At 40.8% G+C, this 20,310-nt stretch overlaps 1 protein-coding gene across 1 annotated transcript in view; it reads right to left on the bottom strand.

Moving 5' to 3' along the window:
- The window catches only part of LOC124718816 (basic proline-rich protein-like), a 43,722-nt gene extending 24,834 nt beyond the window's left edge, over positions 1–18,888 (bottom strand). Inside the window, exon 1 of the mRNA XM_047244472.1 lies at positions 18,817–18,888. Coding sequence (XP_047100428.1) covers positions 18,817–18,888 — 72 coding nt within the window. The remainder of the gene's footprint in view (positions 1–18,816) is intronic.
- Between the last annotated feature and the right edge of the window lie 1,422 nt (positions 18,889–20,310).

The raw sequence follows: 20,310 nt of genomic DNA, 5'->3' as shown, positions 1-20,310 counted from the left end.
AATAATTGGGTTAATTTGTATGGTAAACTCTCGGAGAATCGTAGCATATTATACTTACATAATGAATAAAATTATATAGCCGAACACGGTATAGCAGAATTTAGATGGAGGGAACAGTTAGCATAGCTCAAAAACTTAAGGAAGATGCGCTCATATACGATGTGTACATTAAAAGTAAGTGCTGGTAGGCGATAAATGTGAATGCCTGAATTGATATGACTGCTCTCATTGTTGAACGCCCATGAATATCCCACTATTTGTGGTGACTACACTCCGTCCATTCGTATAGAAAAATGAGTATGTTGCAATAATATACACAGTGTGAAATTACTCGTACTTTTTCTTGCAAACCTTTTAAATTGCTGTTACACTGAGATAAAGTATCAGTAGTTTGAGAATTTGTGGCTACTCGTGGAAGAAGTGTTAGAGTACGTTACGCCGCAAGTGATTGCTGATCACTGCAGTCAGACAGGTTTTATAGCCTGTCGGCACTTGTTTTTAATATGGAAACCGTATCTAGGATGCTCTCCTTCAGTTCGCTCTGCTAGGCTGGCTGTTTTCTATTCCAAAGCATATTCAGCAAAATATTTTTATGCTGTTAATATTTGTAGGTACAACTTCACCTTGCTTGCACCGCTCTATCACCCTCAAAGTGAAGTCTTCGAAGATGTTCTTTGAGCTTTGGAAACACATAAAAATAGAGCATGGTCGATGACAGTGAACCCAAGGCGTTGGACTGTTGCAGAAGTCTTAGTTCTCATACTGTCATTGTCATGCTAAAGAAGAAGGTGATCCATGTGTGGACGAACTCTTCGATTAGAAACTCGATTACAGCATGCTGTTTCTCACGCATCGCTATAGTTACGTTACACACTGTCATGATACACTCGGCAATTCGGAGCCCTCTAGCGGCAGAGAGTTGCAACTTGCGTCGGCGAAGCGGGACAGTCAAGTAATATGCATGACACGTAATCACAATCAACAGGTGCCTATATACGTCAGAATGAAACGTTGAGTTTTATTCTAACTTGCTAAGTAGGCTCTGTTGACTGCGACTGTCATCTGCGAAGATTTCATAAAGCATTTATCACCACTCTGATTTTCGTTATTAATATAAGGCACTTTCAGTGCAGCCTCAGTAGGCTAGGCTTGAGGATGAACAAGTTGATTCGAAACTAGTCGCCAGACATACATACTACAACTATGACAGATTTCTTAATAAAAGGCTTCATTAAATATTAACAAGTTTGCTGCTCCTTTACCAACAAAGTGTTAAAACTGAAAAATGGCTGTTATCATTGAAAAAACTAATTGTGAAATACGGTTAACGAAAAACTAATATTGTGCCCATCTAGTGCCTACACAATTGTTAAATCATAACCCACTAATGTAAATAGTGAGATAACGTAAATGTGCTGACAGGAAACGTAACAAAATATTTAAACTATTGTGCCTTTTTTTTATACACACCACGTGACGACTAATACGAATAGGTGAAACGTGTTAGGTTGAAAGCAGTTATGAACATTCAGTTACAAAAGACAAATAATGTTTATTCATATCTGCATGATGAACATTACATAATTTTCTTCTTTATAGGATTTGCTGCAGAGCTCAGTATCAAACAAATCAACGTATTTACCTTATGGGAATGGAGGCAGTCACTTATTATCGAGTAAGAGACCTCAATTAAGACAAGGTTCTTTTATGGACTTACGGAAGCAATAAAAATGTTCGCCATGAGAAGGAGAGTGGAAAGTCCCAGCGTTCAGGGAGAAGATCTCGCTGAGTATGTGGCTGAAAAGAGCAGGATTTTCTCACTTCACAAGCAGTCAACTTGCAGTTAGATTTCCACAGGGATCTGGGTCCGGGTGAACAGCGCCGAATCGTTGTCTAGGATGCAACCTGTGGGCTCAACCACACACTGCCGCCCGCCGAATGCACGCGCCCCGATCTCGAATCCCCTGTCACCTCTTTATACATCCTAATAAATGGCTAGCTCGTAGAATTTTGGCACAATGTTTAAGGTTTACGACGTTCTACTCGCATCCTGGGTGAACGAGTTTCAAATTCCTATCTGGTCAGCCAAACATAGGATCGCCGTTAAGTCGATTAAAGCGAATGGTGCAGTAGTTTCTTTGAGGAGAACACAGACGATTTCGTTTCTCAGCTTTGTCCCATGGATGTCCGATGGTAAATTAAAACTTAAAACGCCCTTTCTGTAGTAAATATTGAGCTGCATACTTACGGATTTTTTCAAGCCATTCGGGGGTTTGGCAAGCGCCTCTTATGTGTAAATCCGTCCCACACTGTAAAGATGATATGGCCGCTTGACAAAACGCTTATTATTCTCTCCAAAACTGGGAAAAACTTCATTTGCATTGCACGAAATATATTAAAATTTTTATGTCCCTTAAACTGGAAAATACAGGGTGTTTATAAATGAATTCGGAGTTTTAACGCTTTATAATATTTCTTACATTAAACTTACAGTTATAAATGATATGTCAAATAAAAGATCAACTCAGTTGATTTTGGCACCAGTGCGGATACGCAGCGCGCAATGTTTCTGCCGCAATCCGCTAGACAGCGGTAGTAGCGAAGATGGCGACTAGTGAACAGAAAGCGTTTTGTGTTTTGCAGTTTGCAAAGACCGAATCTGTAGTTACTGTGCAACATGCGTTGCGGCTGAAGTACGGTTGTGATCCTCCAAGTGATAATAATATTCGTAGAGGGTGTCATCAATTTGAAGATACCGGCTGCCTTTGTAATGGGAAGAGCACAGGACGACCAAAAGTTAGTGAAGAGACTGTTGAGCGAGTGAGAGAGTCGTTCACTCGTAGCCCAAAGGAATCAGTCCGGAAGGCTAGTCGTGAATTATAAGTTCCTGTGTCGACTGCTTGGAAAGTTTTAAGTAAACGTGTGCATCTACGTCCTTGCCGTTTACAGTTATTACATGCTCTAAAGCCGGCAGACCATGGATTATGTGCCAACTTCGCAAATGGCTGCCTGTTTCGTGATGAAGATTTTCTGGATCATGTTGTCTTCAGTGATGAATCGACCTTTCACCTTAGTGGACATGTGAACACTCACAATGTGCGCATCTGGGGCTCAGAAAATCCTCATGAGGTGGTACAAATGCAACGAGATTCCCCTAAAGTGACTGTTTTTTGTGCCGTATCCTGGCGGAAAGTTTATGGGCCTTTCTTTTTTGGTGAACCTACTGTAACTGGCACTCCTTACCTTAATACACTACAGCAATGGCTCTTCCCTCAGTTGGAAGAAGATGAGCCAGAGAACTTCATTTCCCAGCAAGACGGTGCGCCACCTCATTGTCATAGCGAAGTACGCAATTGGTTGAACTTCACTGTACCCAAGCGCTGGATAGGCCGCAAGGGCCCCAGTGACAGGGCTTGCTTTGTATGGCCTCCACGTTCACCCGACCTAACGCCATGCGATTTTTTCCTTTGGGGCTTCATCAAGGATCGTGGGTACGTGCCTCCGCTACCAGCAGACCTCCATCAATTAAGAAACCGGATTGAAGCAGATATTGCTACTATCACTGAAGACACACTTATCAACGTTTGGGAAGAACTCGGCTATAGACTTGATGTGTGCCGTGTGACAAACGGTGCTCACATTGAACATTTATAAGGATCTTGGTAAAACTGTTTGACTTGCTCTTTCATTTCACATATCATTTATTACTGTAAGTTTAATGTAATAAATATTATAAAGCGTTAAAATCCGGACATTCATTTATAAATACCCTGTATTAATGTTGTTTTATTTGCTTCACAGCAAGCTCAAGTTACACATTGAATGCACAGCTCGAAACTACACAATTCATACCATGCAACTCTTCCTTGTCCACTAGAGTCACTAGATTTCTCGTCAACTCAATGATAACTTTTTTAGGCACAGAAAAAATTCTTTGATGAGTGAATATTTCTGAAAGAAATGAGATTCCAAAAACACTTTTGAGTAATTTCTTCATTGTAACTCTCATTAGTGTGTCGTTGGGCTACATACAAAGCCAGGTAATGTAAGTAACAATAAATCATTTCCACCATATTGCCGTTACCGAAAGTTCGTCTTACAGTTCCTGCAGTTCAGGTCCTGCTCAGTTATGTATTACAGGTTATCAGCTGACAAACATGGAACTGTCCAGGTATTCATTTTGTCAATGTTCTATTAGAATCGAAAACAAAAATGAACTGTAGAATGAGATTTTCACTCTGCAGCGGAGTGTGCGCTGATATGAAACTTCCTGGCAGATTAAAACTGTGTGCCCGACCGAGACTCGAACTCGGGACCTTTGGCTTTCGCGGGCAAGTGCTCCACCAACTGAGCTACCGAAGTACGACTCACGCCCGGTACTCACAGCTTTACTTCTGCCAGTATCTCGTCTCCTACGTTCCAAACTTTACAGAAGCTCTCCTGCGAACTTTGCAGAACTAGCACTCCTGAAACAAAGGATATTGCAGAGACATGGCTTAGCCACAGCCTGGGGGATGTTTCCAGAATGAGATTTTCACTCTGCAGAGGAGTGTGTGCTGATATGAAACTTCCCGGCAGATTAAAACTGTGTGCCCGACTGAGACTCGAACTCCTCTTTCAGGAGTGCTAGTTCTGCAAGGTTCGCAGGAGAGCTTCTGTAAAGTTTGGAACGTAGGAGACGAGATACTGGCAGAAGTAAAGCTGTGAGTACCGGGCGTGAGTCGTGCTTCGGTAGCTCAGTTGGTGGAGCACTTGCCCGCGAATGGCAAAGGTCCTGAGTTCGAGTCTCTGTCGGGCACACAGTTTTAATCTGCCAGGAAGTTTCAAAAATGAACTGTGTTTGTAGTGTAACACTGAAAAAAATTCATTTACATGTGTTTGTGAAAACAGCTTCGAAATTATGCAGTAAATTCGGTGTGAGATGATACCGGACAGTTTCCGTGCCATGGGCGCAGCTGATTCCCGTGTCTACAACGCCATTTCGTAAACGTCTCTATGGCAACGCCTTTTCATAGCTCTACAGACAGCTATTCTTTTCCCCTAGAGTCCCTTGCGCGTCGCAGTTGAAAGATGTCAAAAGCACTGCTAGGTGTCATGAATTTCCGTAACCTGACTCGGCTGTAGGAGTGTCTTAGTAATAAAGAATAAACGTATTACAACTCCATGCATGGTGCGCAATTTTCACGCATCGCAGAGCTCGTGACGTCCTATTCTTGAATTATATGTCTTGTGATGATATAATCGTGTCGGTACATTCAGCAGCATATATGTATATTATCTGCGAAATGTGTTGCGAATAGAGTTAGTAGCAAAGAAGTAATAAATTTAAAGATCGTGCGTTATGCGGCAGTTTTTCACGCATGTCATTGGTTATGGCGTCAGATCTCTGAACTATGAGAGTAGGTCTTATCCCCACAGTGACTTTTGCGTCACAGTAAGGGATATGTGTAGAACGTTTGGTTGAAATCGGTCAAGTGGTTTAGGAAGAGATGCGCAAAATACACACATACATACATCCATTTTTTATTATATGTATGGATTGTCTAATTACAGTTGAAAACGATACTCTCATATCGCTTTGACTTCTGTGTTTTGTTTTCCATGTCGTTTTTCCCGCACCACGCTCCTACATAAATTCATTTTTACTCGCTTGGTAGGATAATGCCATCATAAGACCAGCAGGTCGTTATAGTACCCCACGTAAAAAAAGGTGGCATAAGGAGTAACTCTATTTTACTTTAGAACTCATGGTCCTTGCTTTATGTAGCATTTCCACTATAAAATAAATCATTATTATTTATAATTGTTTTCCAGTAAAGTTAATTATCTCATCCTGAGGAATCTATAAAATCGACTTCTGCAGCCAGCTAAATTTCGAGAAATAGTCTTTACACATTGTGATCATACTGGTAAGAAACAAAGTAAGAATTAAATACTTTTGTATGCCATAGTAGAGACGTCTCTTACCTACAAAATGTATGAATATATGACTCGTGTTTTCTTCAGACTCATACTGCATGACAAACTACTCATCTTCATTTTTCTAGCTTCTCTGTTCTACACTGAAGAGTACGCTTTTGTGTCCTATCCTACCGACTGCTGGTGAAGATTTATCTAAAGTAGTATACGGAAAGTTAGTTCAAAGTTTTGCAGTGTAGGCTATCTTGCAATAAACTCAGAAATCAAGTATTGGAAAATGGAGAACAACGCTACAAAACTTTAGATATAATCAGCGTACACAGACGAAATGCACCCGAAACTTTAAGTCGCAGGTTTGGTATAAAAGATAAGATTAGAATCTGTAACCTTAGCTTTAGAATTATGCCAACAGAGTTTCAGACACAGTTCCGTTGAACATATTTCGACACTCGTTGATGCAACTGCAGGTAGAAATTAGATAGAATGATGACTCTTTCGTTTGTAACATTTTATAATTGATAGATGAGCTCAAAAAATTCATCTATTGTGTGATAGTAATTTTCACAGCCTTTTCGTTATGGAACTGAAAACTGTTAGAGATATTCTGAGACTATTTTTAAATTGCGTAATGGTTAATCGTTTGTTGTTTTCGAAATGCCATGGGAACTGCACTTTACTGCACGTAAATGAAAAGTAGCATTCGTCTACTAGTGAGTTTTTATCTTGTCAAAAATGCTCATATTTTTACAGATAATAGTTATAGCTCTAAAACGCTCGAAGCAGTTCTTCTGAACTGTGTTCTTGTTTCCCGTAAATCTGGCATTATGCCACTAAGACATACACTTTTAATGCAAAAATCATTGAAAAATTTAGAGTTGCGAAGTGAGTAACTGAGACATTCGTCTTTGAAATTACTGGAAGAGACAGGAGAACTAACAAGTAGAACAGGGAACAGACTGATATAGAAGACGTAATTACGATGGTACAGAAGGTAAAAAGGGTGTGGGTGAGACATGCAACCAGGTGAATGAACTTTGCAGATGGACCAAGGATTCCAAGAGAAAAGAAAAGACAAAGATGCGTGTAGCTGAAACGCGTATTCTATGACAAACTACTGAGGAAGCCTTTATCCAATAATTGATGTTAAATACATCATGGGACCAAAGTATTAGGACATCTGTTAGTGGACATTAACATTGGTTCTGTCCATCCTTCGCCTGTTGGAAACACTCCCAGCGAGTTGTCTGCAGAGGGATGGCAGCACATTATTGTCCAAGAGATGAAATCAGAGGAGATAGTGATGTTGTTCGCCGGGGTCTGTACAGAAGTTGACGCTCTAAATCCCAAAAGTGTACCATTGTGTTGAGGTTCGGATCAGTTCTTTTCAGGAATGTTATTGTCCACAAATCATTGCCCACAGAGGCTGCCTTATGACACGATGCATTGTCACGCTGATACAGACACCCGCGTCTCCGAACTGGTCCTCTACTCTACGCAGTACACAATGCTACAAAATTCGTCCGTATCCTTCCGAATTTAGTCTCTCCTTAAGCACAATAAAGCGACCACATCGTTAACACGACAAACACTCACATAGCGTAACACGACCACCTCCATACTTCACTCTTCGCATTCTACGTGGTGGCAGGTGCGGTTCTCCAGACTTTCGCCAAAACCAAACACTCTCAGCGGATTGCTACAGGGTATAGCGTGTTGTCAACATGTCCAAATCACTCGCTTCCAGTCATCCGCTGTCCAGTTGGCGACCCTCTTTACACCACCTCAAGCGTCGCTTATCATTGACTGCATAAATGTGTGGCTTATGAGTAGCTGCTCGACCGTTGTACCCCATTATTTTTAACTCCCAACACAGAGTAATTGTACTAGGTGAACTGCTGATAGCACTTTGTAGCACGCGAGTGATTCCTACCGAAGATTTAATGGGATTTTTTCAACCACTCCCCGCAATGTTCGACGGTGCCCGTCTGTCAGTACACTACGTTCTGCCTGGACTTGGTTTAGCTGTTCCTTCGGATCTCTGTTTCACGATTACATCCAGCAACAGACGTGGGCAGCCTTAGGAAGGTTGTACTGTCTTTGATGGATTTGTTAGCCATGTGACATCCAATGACTAATCCATGTTCGAAGTCACTGAGTTCTCGTCACCGTTTGTTTCTCTATTGACAACACAATACTTCGCGTCTCCTTTCATGCTGCGCATCCGCCTCATACGCCCACTGTGCTCAATTCCAGGTGAGGGAAGGGTGTCCGGATTCTTTTATTCGGACAGTGTTGCTGGTGGTAATGATAATAGGTCAAGATCAAACAAATTTAAGAGGAAATTGATGAAGAACAGTAGCAAAAGAATAATGACTTACTAAACATCAAAGCTGAGAAGAACACTCTAGAAGTGTTGAAAGCTTTAGATGAAGTGAATAGGAGTAGATAATATGGTTGAAGCAAGGAATACGACGCCAGAAGGTTGGTAAAGGTGAAAAACAATTCAGCAAAAGAGGTCCAATGATATCAATACTTACAATTAGAATAAACAAAAACACCTAAAATTCCATTAAAGCACATTACGGAAATAAAATTTCGACCGTAGAAAAATAGGAAGTATTTCAAATGTGTCGCCAAGGAAAGGTATTAAAGGATTTAGAGTCATGAGGATTAGTGGTAAATAGTAGAGGGACCAACTGAGGCCTCACCTGAACTCCAAGACAATCTCGACCTACTGGATGATGAACAGGTGACAGAAAACATGCAACAGCGTTATGGATCCGTATCGATGGCAAACAAAATGCATGGATAATCTAAATAACGGCTTTGTCCAGCGGTGGGAGACATTTGACTGATGATGTTGACGATTAGAATCCTGTTGGTGACTGGGATCAACACTGAATTCAGCAGTGCTTACTGAAACGTAACAAGGTGGGGTAGATTGACTCACTATCATTCCACTCAAATTATTTTTTCCTGGTTTCTAATCCATACATGAAACAGGATATTGAATACATGAAATATCCTAATTCTGTAACAATCTGTATTTCGCTAAACTTTATTACACACAGCATAGTTTTCACGCTATTGATGATAATGGTACAATTAGTTTATACTGTAAAATTATATTTAAAGAGATATTCACAATTTTAATCAAGCAAACTAAGTACACTTCGGAATACATCCCGCTAGTTAATGTTTGTTTAAGGGTTAGCAAAAATGTATAACTTTCCTAAAATAACATATTAATTTGGGAAATAGTTCGAAATAGTAAATTAAGCTTTCAGTAAATTTTTGACTGGCATTTGTAGACCCAGGGTTATGCCAAAACTAGAGCCTCATAAAAGACAACCGTTATATTTACTAATTTAAGAGGATACAGTTTATTGTTATGCAAATTTACTTCGTTGCTAGTGCATTTATGCATTTCTTTTTTTTACTTTTTCTATCTTCTATGTGAAAATATAAACAGTAATAGCTTCTTAATCCAAATTTTGTAACCTCTGTATCACGAGCATCTATAAATAGGTGGCGCGTAATATGTGACAGTATGTCGTGGTTGAGTAGTCAAGGTGTACAGTTATTATGTTAGTCAGCCCGCATTCGGAAGTCGACATGCAAAGTGTAACGACTTCATTCAAAAACATACAAAGTTCTGTACCGATCAGTAGCCACACGTCATTCGATACACCAACTTCTATGTCTGTAACAGTCGTCATGAAACATTTCAATTGCGAAATTACTATGTTAGTTTTCTGTGCTGCCACTTGTGAATTTTTGTTACACCACGCGTAGCATACGTGAGCTGCTGACGTGTGTTATACAATTTCTCAAAATTACTAACTACAAACTAATTATCGTGCATTTAAAACAATAAACTTATATGAACTAGAAAATAAACTCGACAGATAGTTCAAATAGCTCTGAGCACTATGGGACTTAACTTCTTAGGTCATCAGTCCCCTAGAACTCAGAACTACTTAAACCTAACTAACCTAAGGACATCACACACATCCATGTCCGAGGCGGAATTCGAACCTGCGACCGTAGCGTCGCGCGGTTCCAGACTGTAGCGCCTAGAACCGCTCGGCAACTCCAGCCGGCCAAACTCGACAGAGCTGTGTTAAATAGTTATTAATTGTTTACATAAATTAACGATCATCTGTAGAAGACTGATGAAGATGCAAGTCGACGAGATTTATAAAGCACAAAAAAGTTAGGGAAGCTAATATTATGACGATTTCACAGAATGTGCAAGGAAAGAATTAAATTTGAAATCCTTAAAAGAAAAAGATTCAATTCGGGCTTGTGCTTAATTCATTGTGGGTAGCTGATGACGAGGGTTGGGGTTGAGGGAGTAGCTAAGTACTAGCTGACTCTCTGAAAAGTCATCAGACGCAGTTTCTCAAGTGTTTCAGCAGATATTTGCAATTTAGTTTTGCAACGTGTTGAAAGAGTCAGCCTGATCAGATACTGCTCTTCACGTATTTCGTGAATAACCCACCGTCCACTGAAAAAAAAAAAAAAAAAAAAAAAAAAAAAAGAATCAGGCTGCGAAATCATACATAGTCAACCACAAGGAAGAAAAGCGGCAGAAGACATCACTGCCTTCGATTTCTGGCCATCCACTGCCCCCCTCCTTCGCCCCCCCCCAATGCCACACCAGCCCCTACAGTAACAAACAATGGACAAAGAGTTCTAGATTAATCTAGTTTAAGACGGTTTATTTTTAAGTAACATTTCTCTCTATGTATGTATGTATAAACGCCTGAAGATGAACAGAACATGTTCGAAACGCTTTGTATTAATTTAGGTTAAACATAAAACAAAAAATAAAAAAGTGGCTGGTAGCAGAAATTACAAATAAATAAGTTCAAAATGGTTCAAATGGCTCTGAGCACTATGGGACTCAACTGCTGAGGTCATTAGTCCCCTAGAACTTAGAACTAGTTAAACTTAGCTAACCTAAGGACATCACAAACATCCATGCCCGAGGCAGGATTCGAACCTGCGACCGTAGCGGTCTTGTGGTTCCAGACTGCAGCGCCTTTAACCGCACGGCCACTTCGGCCGGCAATAAATAAGTATCCTACACAGTCGCAACGTAGTCATTATGGCCGAGAATAAAAATCGGTTTTTTTCTCGTTGCAAATATAACGTATTTTAAACTAAAATTTCATGTGTCTATCCGATAGAAGGCTCGCAAAGCAGTATAGTGCGATATTCGGTTTAGTAGTGTATGTTTACGGGAGCAACATAGCACGAAGAAGAGCTGGTGCTACAGCAGCGACTGACAAATGAGCAGCGATGCTGCATGACAGTAGAAAGCAGTCATTGCGGCGAAGTAGCGCTGGTTCTTCTTCGTGTCTTGTTGTCCCTGTTAACATACACACTGCTAAAACAAATACCACACTAAATGTAATACGCTCTGCTTGTTCCCTCTCTCACAACGCCCATTGAAGAGTATGTTTGCTGCGCTTCCCCGTCACCAGATTGGCTGTTCACTTATGTCTTAGCGCATGTCCATACTGACAGAGTTTCTTTTAAATATTCCCGAGTGAGTTCTTTCCTTTCCCTTTATGTTTAATCCTCGCACGTGTACACGAATTTTCTTGATCAGCTAATGCACAGAGATGAATACTAAACGTCCCCCCTCACCTCTTTTTCACATGGGCTTCAGTGGAGGAATCCCGACTACACGTGCAACACATAATCATAAGAGGTGCTTCAGTCACCACATGGTGATCACAAAGCAAAAAAATCTGCTAAGTTTGAGGATTGCTCTCTTTATAAAAGTCTTTGTTTGCTAAGCAGCAGTCGAGAGAGGATTGTAGTCAGCCAAGGCTTAGGTTACGCTGCGCTTATCGTCTTCCGAGCCGTTACAAAGAGTGTGTCGTCGGCAGCAGAAAGTATCATGTCAGCATCGATCGTCTGCGACATCCTGGTTGCTCTATTGCAGCTTTTGCATTGCCTTCCCGTCTACCGTATACTGTTCATCACTCATGGTATGCAAAATCGGCAAAGTGAACGGAACGGCTTACAAGTTAGCCTTCTGACACGTTCTTCAGCTCCCAGCCCTTGGAATCAGACGGAACATGTGTTTTCCTGGAATAGTTGTTTGATTCACTGCAGCTATATAGGGCACACATGGTACACTGTACAGTGTGTGATGGAGAGGGTAAAAGTATCCAAAGTAAGGGACCCTGGCCCGGAAACCACCGAGTCGAAAGCTACAAGCGAAAATCGTTCTGATACCGCTGACGGTGGAATACATGTAACGGTACTGTTGTTGCTACGGCTGTTGGACAGCAAATGTTCAGAGGTGGTAGTATGGACAAAAACGAGACGTGTTTGTCCAATAATTGAAGGCTTTAAAATATGTACCTCAAGGGATACGCGCACTTATTTGTTTCCCTACTGTGAAACACATCTCTTCTACCGAACAAGTGGCCATAGTTCTTGGTTTGTTGTTGTTGCGGTCTTCATTCCAGAGACTGGTTTGAAGCAGCTCTCCATGCTACTCTATCCTGTGCAAGCTTCTTCATCTCCCAGTACCTACTGCAACCTTCATCTTTCTGAATCTGTTTAGTGTATTCATCTCTTGGTCTCCCTCTATGATTTTTACCCTCCACATCGCCCTCCAATACTAAGTTGGTGATCCCTTGATGCCTCAGAATACGCCCTACCAACCGATCCCTTCTTCTAGTCAAGTTGCGCCACAAATTTCTCTTCTCTCCAATTCTATTCAATACCTCCTCATTAGTTATGTGATCTACCCATCTAATCTTCAGCATTCTTCTGTAGCACCACATTTTGAAAGCTTTTGTTCTCTTCTTGTCTACACTATAGTTCTTAAGATACGCATTTTTGAGGCTATATTTACTGGAAAATTTCTTCTTGTTTTTGTCCATAATACCTCCTTCTAAATATGGGGAAAAACAGTTTTCAGCTGAAGAGATGTGCTTTACAGTATATAAGATGAACAAGTGCTCATAGCTCTTTAAGTGTGCATTTTAGAGCCCATTTTCACTAGGCTTTTTTCTTGCATTGGTCCACACTTCCATCCCAGAAAGTTTCCCACCCTATAGTCTTAGCAACATTAGTACTGGTATATGTGTTCCACTGCGAGAGGTATCAAAACAATTTTCGCTTCGAACTTTCGTCTCGATCGTTTCTGTACCGGTGTCCCTTACCTCGGATTGATAGATTTACCATTCCTCATCATCCCTGAAAGTGTGTGACATCATCGTGGAATCATGCTGTATAGCAGCAATGTTCCTCATTTGCACGGTGCTGATTAAAAATGGCAACACCGCATACCAGATTCATCAATTTAAAAAATCTCTTGAGAAACAAAGTTATTATTTCCAGAAAAAATGTAGGCGCAAATGAGAAGTGTTATTGATTTCAGCAACGGATTTCTTAAGTTAAGCTATTTTCAATCATCCATATACTGATAGAATGCTAAACTTCTCCAAGAAACTGAAAAATAGTTTGTTGTCGCTTTTCACTTTAAAATACGTACGTAGCGCCACATATAATTCCAGGCCTGACGTCTGAAACCGTAGAAATATAAAGGCTCTCAGCTAGAACGCACCTGGTATGATGATTGAGGGTAAAAAATACTTCCCTCCAGACATATCTAAATGACGTTATATACTATTGTGAAAACATAAAACAGAGTAGCTGGTTATCCAGTCCTTCAAACAGGGACGTGACGATCGTCGTCCCATTCGCTGCAATTCGAGAGACGTAGGATATGTGCCCGCACCATGTTTCTTTCTCGCCTGCCTTCGATCCCGTTACTCATCCAAAACAAAATTTTAAACGAGAAACAATAGTTTATCAAGCCCGATGTCCACCAAACTACGCTGCCTACTTCAGATCTCTTTTGAGGTATTTCTAACACAGTCGCTTAGTGTGTAATAACGTCTCTCAATATGGCAATTTATATAGCAGGCGGAACTTTACACCCAAAGGTAAATAACAAGAAAGGTTCACCATACTAAGCGCGGCCTTCTTAATCAGTTTTAAAAGACTGGTAGTGATTAACGCTGTGTATCCGTTACATGAAGTATGGATTACTAATAATTACAAGTAACAGAAAGATGGCACGGAAAGGTCAGTAACAAAATAGACTAGAAAAATGATGGTTGTTTCCACTGTTGATGAACGCAATGGTAATACATTTACAAACAAAGATGAAGCATGATAGCTCCCAGCTCACAACCCAGGTTCTAACTTCCCTTTCCCACATTTCAATCCATTAGAAAGAAGTACCTCCTTATTACGTGTTTTGAGGACAATCTTTTCATACTATACATGAGTATCTGGGAAGGGTGCCGAAACATTCTCTCTTGAGAAATGTGCTAACTTAGTCAGCATATAATACCGTCCACAGTAGCTTTTTACCGTCGTATTTTGTAATTTGAAGCAACAAGATGTCTGTTTCGATTACATAAAATCGTTTAAATTATAATTACCTTCAAGTCTTTCCTGTGCTTTCGTGGAAACACTGATGAACGTTAATCTTGTATAATGCCTGCCCTGAGAAAGTACTGTTCGTTAGAGGCGAGAATCGATCCCAGCAAACCCCGAGCAAAGTGCTAAGTCAAAAAAAAAAAAAAAAAAAAAAAAAAAAAAAAAAAAATGGTTCAAATGGCTCTGAGCACTATGGGACTTAACTTCTGAGATCATCAGTCTCCTAAAACTTAGAACTGCTTAAACCTAACTAACCTAAGGACATCACGCACATCCATGCGCGAGGCAGGACTGAAACCTGCGACCGTAGCGGTCACGCGGTTCCAGACTGTAGCGCCTAGAACCGCACGGCCACTCCGGCCGGCAAAGTGCGAAATCACAATGTGCGTATAGTGATAGAGATGTGCAATCTAACATTATTATTGCTTAGCTTCTATGCCGAAGACACAAGTAAGAAAGTCGAAGAACTTTTCAAATCAGGAAAATGTAATTGCAAGGCAGGCAGAAGCGAATCTTTGACACCACAAGTGACATAGCTCTATTGTCCAAAAATAAGGTGGGCTTATTACAGTTGCACGATATGGGCAACCTGCTTAGTACAGGGTTAGGGATGAGATGAAAAAGGTAGAGAAAGAAAATAGAGTGATTAACAGCAGTAGAAAGGACACTAGGTACTTGATAAATGCAAAACCGGGAAAGGAACAGTGGAAGCAGCTACCTATCTCGAATGCAAGATTACGCGAGATAACCTATAAACGGGTGACATCAAAAGAAGACTGACGTATCCGAAGGAAACTATCTGCAATAAAGCAGCTACACAAGTACAAGATATTGATACGTCTCTGAGCAGGAAGAGTCTGAATCCATATCTCTGTAGCACAGAACTGAATAAACATGAAACTTCGATAACTAAAAGTTGCAGAAAACAAACTGAAAACTTTTGAAAAGTAGTGCAAGAGGGCCGTTTTGAAAGTGTAGGTCGACAAGTAAGATACTAAACGAAGAAGTACTAAAAATATGAGGCAGTGAAAGAAGCCTATGGAAATTCATTTCCGATAATGCTTCATAATCTTCTCTATCCTTCCAGGAAAAACATCGTGGTTACGCAGTTGGTAACATTTCAGGAAATAACACTTCTACAGCTACGGTGACTACTTTATTTATTTATTCTTTCTTTAATTGATCATCGTTAGCATAAAGGCCTAACAACTGTACATCAGCCTCAAAAAATGGAAACGAAGGTCAAATTTACGTTTCACAACAAGCTAAAGAAATCACAGGCTGTGCCCGTACCCAAGCCTAAATCAAACTGAAGACAGTGCCCACAGTTTATATTCCCATGTATAAAATCATATGGAATTATGTAATATGATGCTTATTTTATTACTGAATGTATGGTTCAGTTTAGGTTTTTCAGCTTTATATTAGATGCAATTCTAGTTTTCATTTTCATACTTTTTGGGCTCTTTCAAATTGTTGAGGTTGTATGATGATGGTTATAAGGGTTTAAGCCTCGAAACTGGCTGTGATATAATAAATACACAACAGACTCAACTGTAGCTGAAGAGGATTTATTCCCTGAAATAGGAACCAATTATTGTGTGTTATTGTGAGGATAGAGAAAGCCTGAAAATGTACAAAAAATTGTCGATGACGTTAGGCACAAAATGTATATGAATATGACAGGATTAGAACACAAAGTGACAAAACAGGAAGGCTGTACAGACTGACGAATGTAAAAAAAAGAGGAAGCCGGCCGGCGCTGTTAACTCCTCCATGTGGTCCTGGAGATATCCGTTAGTTTTCATGCTCCAGCTGGACGATTTCTGGCGTTCTTTCAGCCACATTTGTCACATCGCAGTTATATCATTTGCACTTTCCATTTTGTGATCAACATATCTTGCATGATCATGCTAGCCACCAAAACCATAACAAACCGAAATGACCTCCCAGTGTGGCCGAGCGGTTCTAGGCGCTACAGTCTGGGACCGCGCAACCGCTACGGTCGCAGGTTCGAATGCTACCTCGGGCATGGATGTGTGTGATGTCCTTAGGTTAGTTATGTTTAAGTAGTTCTAAGTTCTAGGGGACTGATGACCTCAGAAGTTAAGTCCCATAATGCTGGGAGCCATTCTAAAAAAGGAAACACTTTCGATATGCTCTGCAAATATTATTTATTTTACAATTTTGAACAACGCTGTTATGCAGCAACCGTATACTAGTTTCAACACAGAATTAAACAAAAAAAATGGTTCAAATGGCTCTGAGCACTATGGGACTTAACAGCTGTGGTCATCAGTCCCCTAGAACTTAGAACTACTTAAACCTAACTAACCTAAGGACATCACACACATCCATGCCCGAGGCAGGATTCGAACCTGCGACCGTAGCAGTCGCGCGGTTCCGGACTGAGCGCCTGAACCGCTAGACCACCGCGGCCGGCCAGAATTAAACAGCCAACCCGCTGCACATAAACGGTAGGTATATTTACCTAGGTTTCGATCCCTACTAGGGGTGTCTTCATCAGAATAAATTATTCTGATGAAGACACCCCTAGCAGATATCGAAACCTAGGCCTATATATCCACCGTTTATGCGCAACCGGTTGGTTGCTTAATTATTTATTTGATGACGAAGTGACTTTCGGCTTCTTATGCCATCGTAAGAATATAAAGGCATGTGATTAATACATTAATTATTGCTACAGCCACAGAAGACACATAACATGATGAAATACAAAGGTTTCAGGGGAAAATATTGCTTTTTTATACCGTATGAATGTAGTCATATTTAACAAAAAATGACAACAAAAGTTGAAATTATTATTTAAATCTAACGTTTATGTAACTTAATCCTAAACTAATAGAGGGTGTAAAAGGAAATTGTTTTGGATCATTTAAAACTAAGATTGCGTTCAGTGTTGTTTGTATATTGTTTACAAGAATAGGGTAGACTGCTAGCTCAGTTTCAAATGGTCAAACACAATATTCCTCCCGTCTGTAAATCATATTTGAGTTACGAAACTGTTAGAGTTCAACAGTGAATTTTTTTTTTTCATTTCTTGTTAAAAGTAATGGTTACCATAAAACATTTAAAAAATTATTCTTTTCGTTTGTAAGCATCTGAATCTCATCATGTATGTTTTATAGATACATCAATAATATCTCTGTAAGTGGCGCAAAGTTTCGGAACTAAGTTGTTACTGTCGATGGCCTAAGAAGCTGAAAGACAGTTCGCGATCAAATAAATAATATTTGCAGAACATCAGGACAGATTTTCCTTTTTAACATTACTGCCGTGGTCTGTCAAGCAGCAACGGAGAATTTAGTAAACGTAGCGAAGCTATAACAAAAAATGAGTACTTAACTAGATTATGGTAGACCTCTATAAGGAGAGTATATATCTTTAGCTAATGATATTATTACACCTATTTACAGTGCTTAATTTCTAAAAATTTTAGGTATCGGAACGCATCTCTTCAACCATATTACCTCCACCCTCCCCGTCCTCTCCTCCCCTGCACTCATTAAAATACAAGTTTCGATTTTTAAAAACTTGTATTAAAGCATACAATGAGAAATCATTTTTTACAAAATACAGTTCAGAAATTCAGGTTTATAAAACGTAGTTTCTTAGAATCTAAACAATAAATTCACAATTTTTAATATGAACAACAGCAGTGTCTCTCTGCTCGATACGTATCGGCACAAGTCGGCAGTCTTCGTGGCTATGAAGTCATGTTTCCAACTGCTGCTGCCCACAAACGTCAAACAGTTACGCTGTAGTTGCTCTGTGAGCTTGTGCCCAGCATTACAAATAAAGAATTTAGCGATGAATGACGATGAAAAAATTCCTAGCCCCTCGGGACCACGTACAATTCCGACTTCCCGAAAAGTCAGCAAAACCGAAACACGATGTGACATGAGTGATACCAAGTTAGATGTTAGTAAATGCTATAAATATCGTTAGTATTCTACAAATTGGGCGGTATTACTATGAACTGATCTAAGTTCGTATTCATCATTGCAAATAAACAACACACTTGAATACAAATGTCCATATAATATGAACGAAGTTCAACTTAGCTTGGTTATTCTGTAGAGCTCTGAGGTTCCTGGCAGTCGTAAACAAAATACAGCCCTACACGAAGATTGCCGATATGTGCCGATCACAACTAAGGAGCGAATCTCAGCTATTATAGTTACTTCTCAGTTTAATTCCGGGGTACTATGTTAAATCTCCAGTGCTGATTTGTTCCAAATAAAAAAAAAAACTGGAAGGCGTCAGAACGACATTCTGGCCGAAATTAAGCCTGCATATTTATAATAAACTTCCAAACATACGATGTATTTATAAGATTAGAAAGTGATAGTGGCTTAATGTGATGACGCCTGTGTGACGAGGCAGAGTCAATACCTGGAGGGCGGAGGCGAGAAACAGCAGCAGCGGCAGCAGCATGGGTGGCCGCGGGCGTTGACGGGTCGCCATCTCCTGGTGGTTGGCCACGGCCGGCGCCGTATATAGGCGGCGGCGGCGGCGGCGGCCAGTCCTGCAGACGTCACCATTAGCGGTCAGGCTCCACGCCCCCTCCGTACTCGCATCTCCGCATCCCCTCGGTTCAAACCTTGGCCGCGGAATGCGTTCCGTACGGATCCGCACAGACGCCTAATGAACAGAATACGAGCGTACGGATTACCAGACTAACTTTGTGATGGAATGAAGAGTTACTACGAAATGGAACACAGCGCGTCATTCTTAGCGGAGAGAAATCTTCTGACGCAAAATTGAGTCCAGACGTGTCCAAAGTTCATAGCATTAATAATGGTGCTGTTGTGTAAAGAGAAGTAGGAAAGCTAGAAAATTACAGCGAAATAGAGAAAGACGTGGAGAGGGTGGGCACTTGTTGCAGGGATTGGCAGTTGACCCTCCTCATAAACATGTACACTGTGTCCCACGAGAAATGGTCGATATTTAAGGGTATGACAGGATCGATCATTCGAAACAAAAAAGTCCAGTAAACATGAGCTTTGTGTACTTCTTCAGTAGAAGAGATTTGTTTCGCAGAAGCGACGATGAACAAGACCTCATACTCTTCAGAGCCCCTGTTTACTGGAAAGCGAAGAAAAAATGTTCAAATGTGTGTGAAATCTTATGGGACTTAACTGCTAACGTCATCAGTCCCTAAGCTTACACACAACCTAAATTATTCTAAGGACAAACACACACATCCATGCCCGAGGGAGGACTCGAACCTCCGCCGGGACCAGCCGCACAGTCCATGACTGTAGCGCCTAAGACCGCTCGGCTAATCACGCGCGGCTGGAAAGCGAAGAACTTGAAGTAGAAGAGATTTGTTTCACAGTATCAAAGATGAAGAAGCGCTCATAGCTCTTAAGGTATGCATTTCAGAGCCCATGTTTACAAGACTTTTCTGCTTCGAGTGACTGTTCCTGTCATTTCCCTTAATAATGACCATGCCTCCAGGGACACTCTGTATAACGTACTGGTCATGAATAGGCGGAAAGTGGCCGAGCGGTTCTAGACGCTTCAGTCTGGAACCGCGCGACCGCTACGATGGCAGGTTCGAATCCTGCCTCGGGCCTGGCAGTGTGTGATGTCCTTAGGTTAGTTAGATTTAAGTAGTTCTAAGTTCTAGGGGACTGATGACCTCCTCTGTTAAGTCCCATAGTGCTCAGAGCCAATAGGCGGAAAGACCTATTATTGTATGATTCCACAATGGCAGAACAAACACTCGAGCAGTCATATCCATTACATAGACACGTTTTTAAGTGGAACAGCCACATAAAACTAACTGCAGGTGAGACAGATGCCTGAGATTCATTGAAGGAATCTTAAGGATCCACCCACAAAGAAGGTACCTTACAAAACCGTCAGCCGACCGCTACTTGA

This window comes from Schistocerca piceifrons, chromosome 1 (genome assembly GCF_021461385.2).
Source record: "Schistocerca piceifrons isolate TAMUIC-IGC-003096 chromosome 1, iqSchPice1.1, whole genome shotgun sequence".
Lineage (NCBI taxonomy): Eukaryota > Metazoa > Arthropoda > Insecta > Orthoptera > Acrididae > Schistocerca > Schistocerca piceifrons.
Note: the sequence above shows the minus strand (reverse complement) of the source record. Positions and strands in the feature narration are given on the sequence as shown.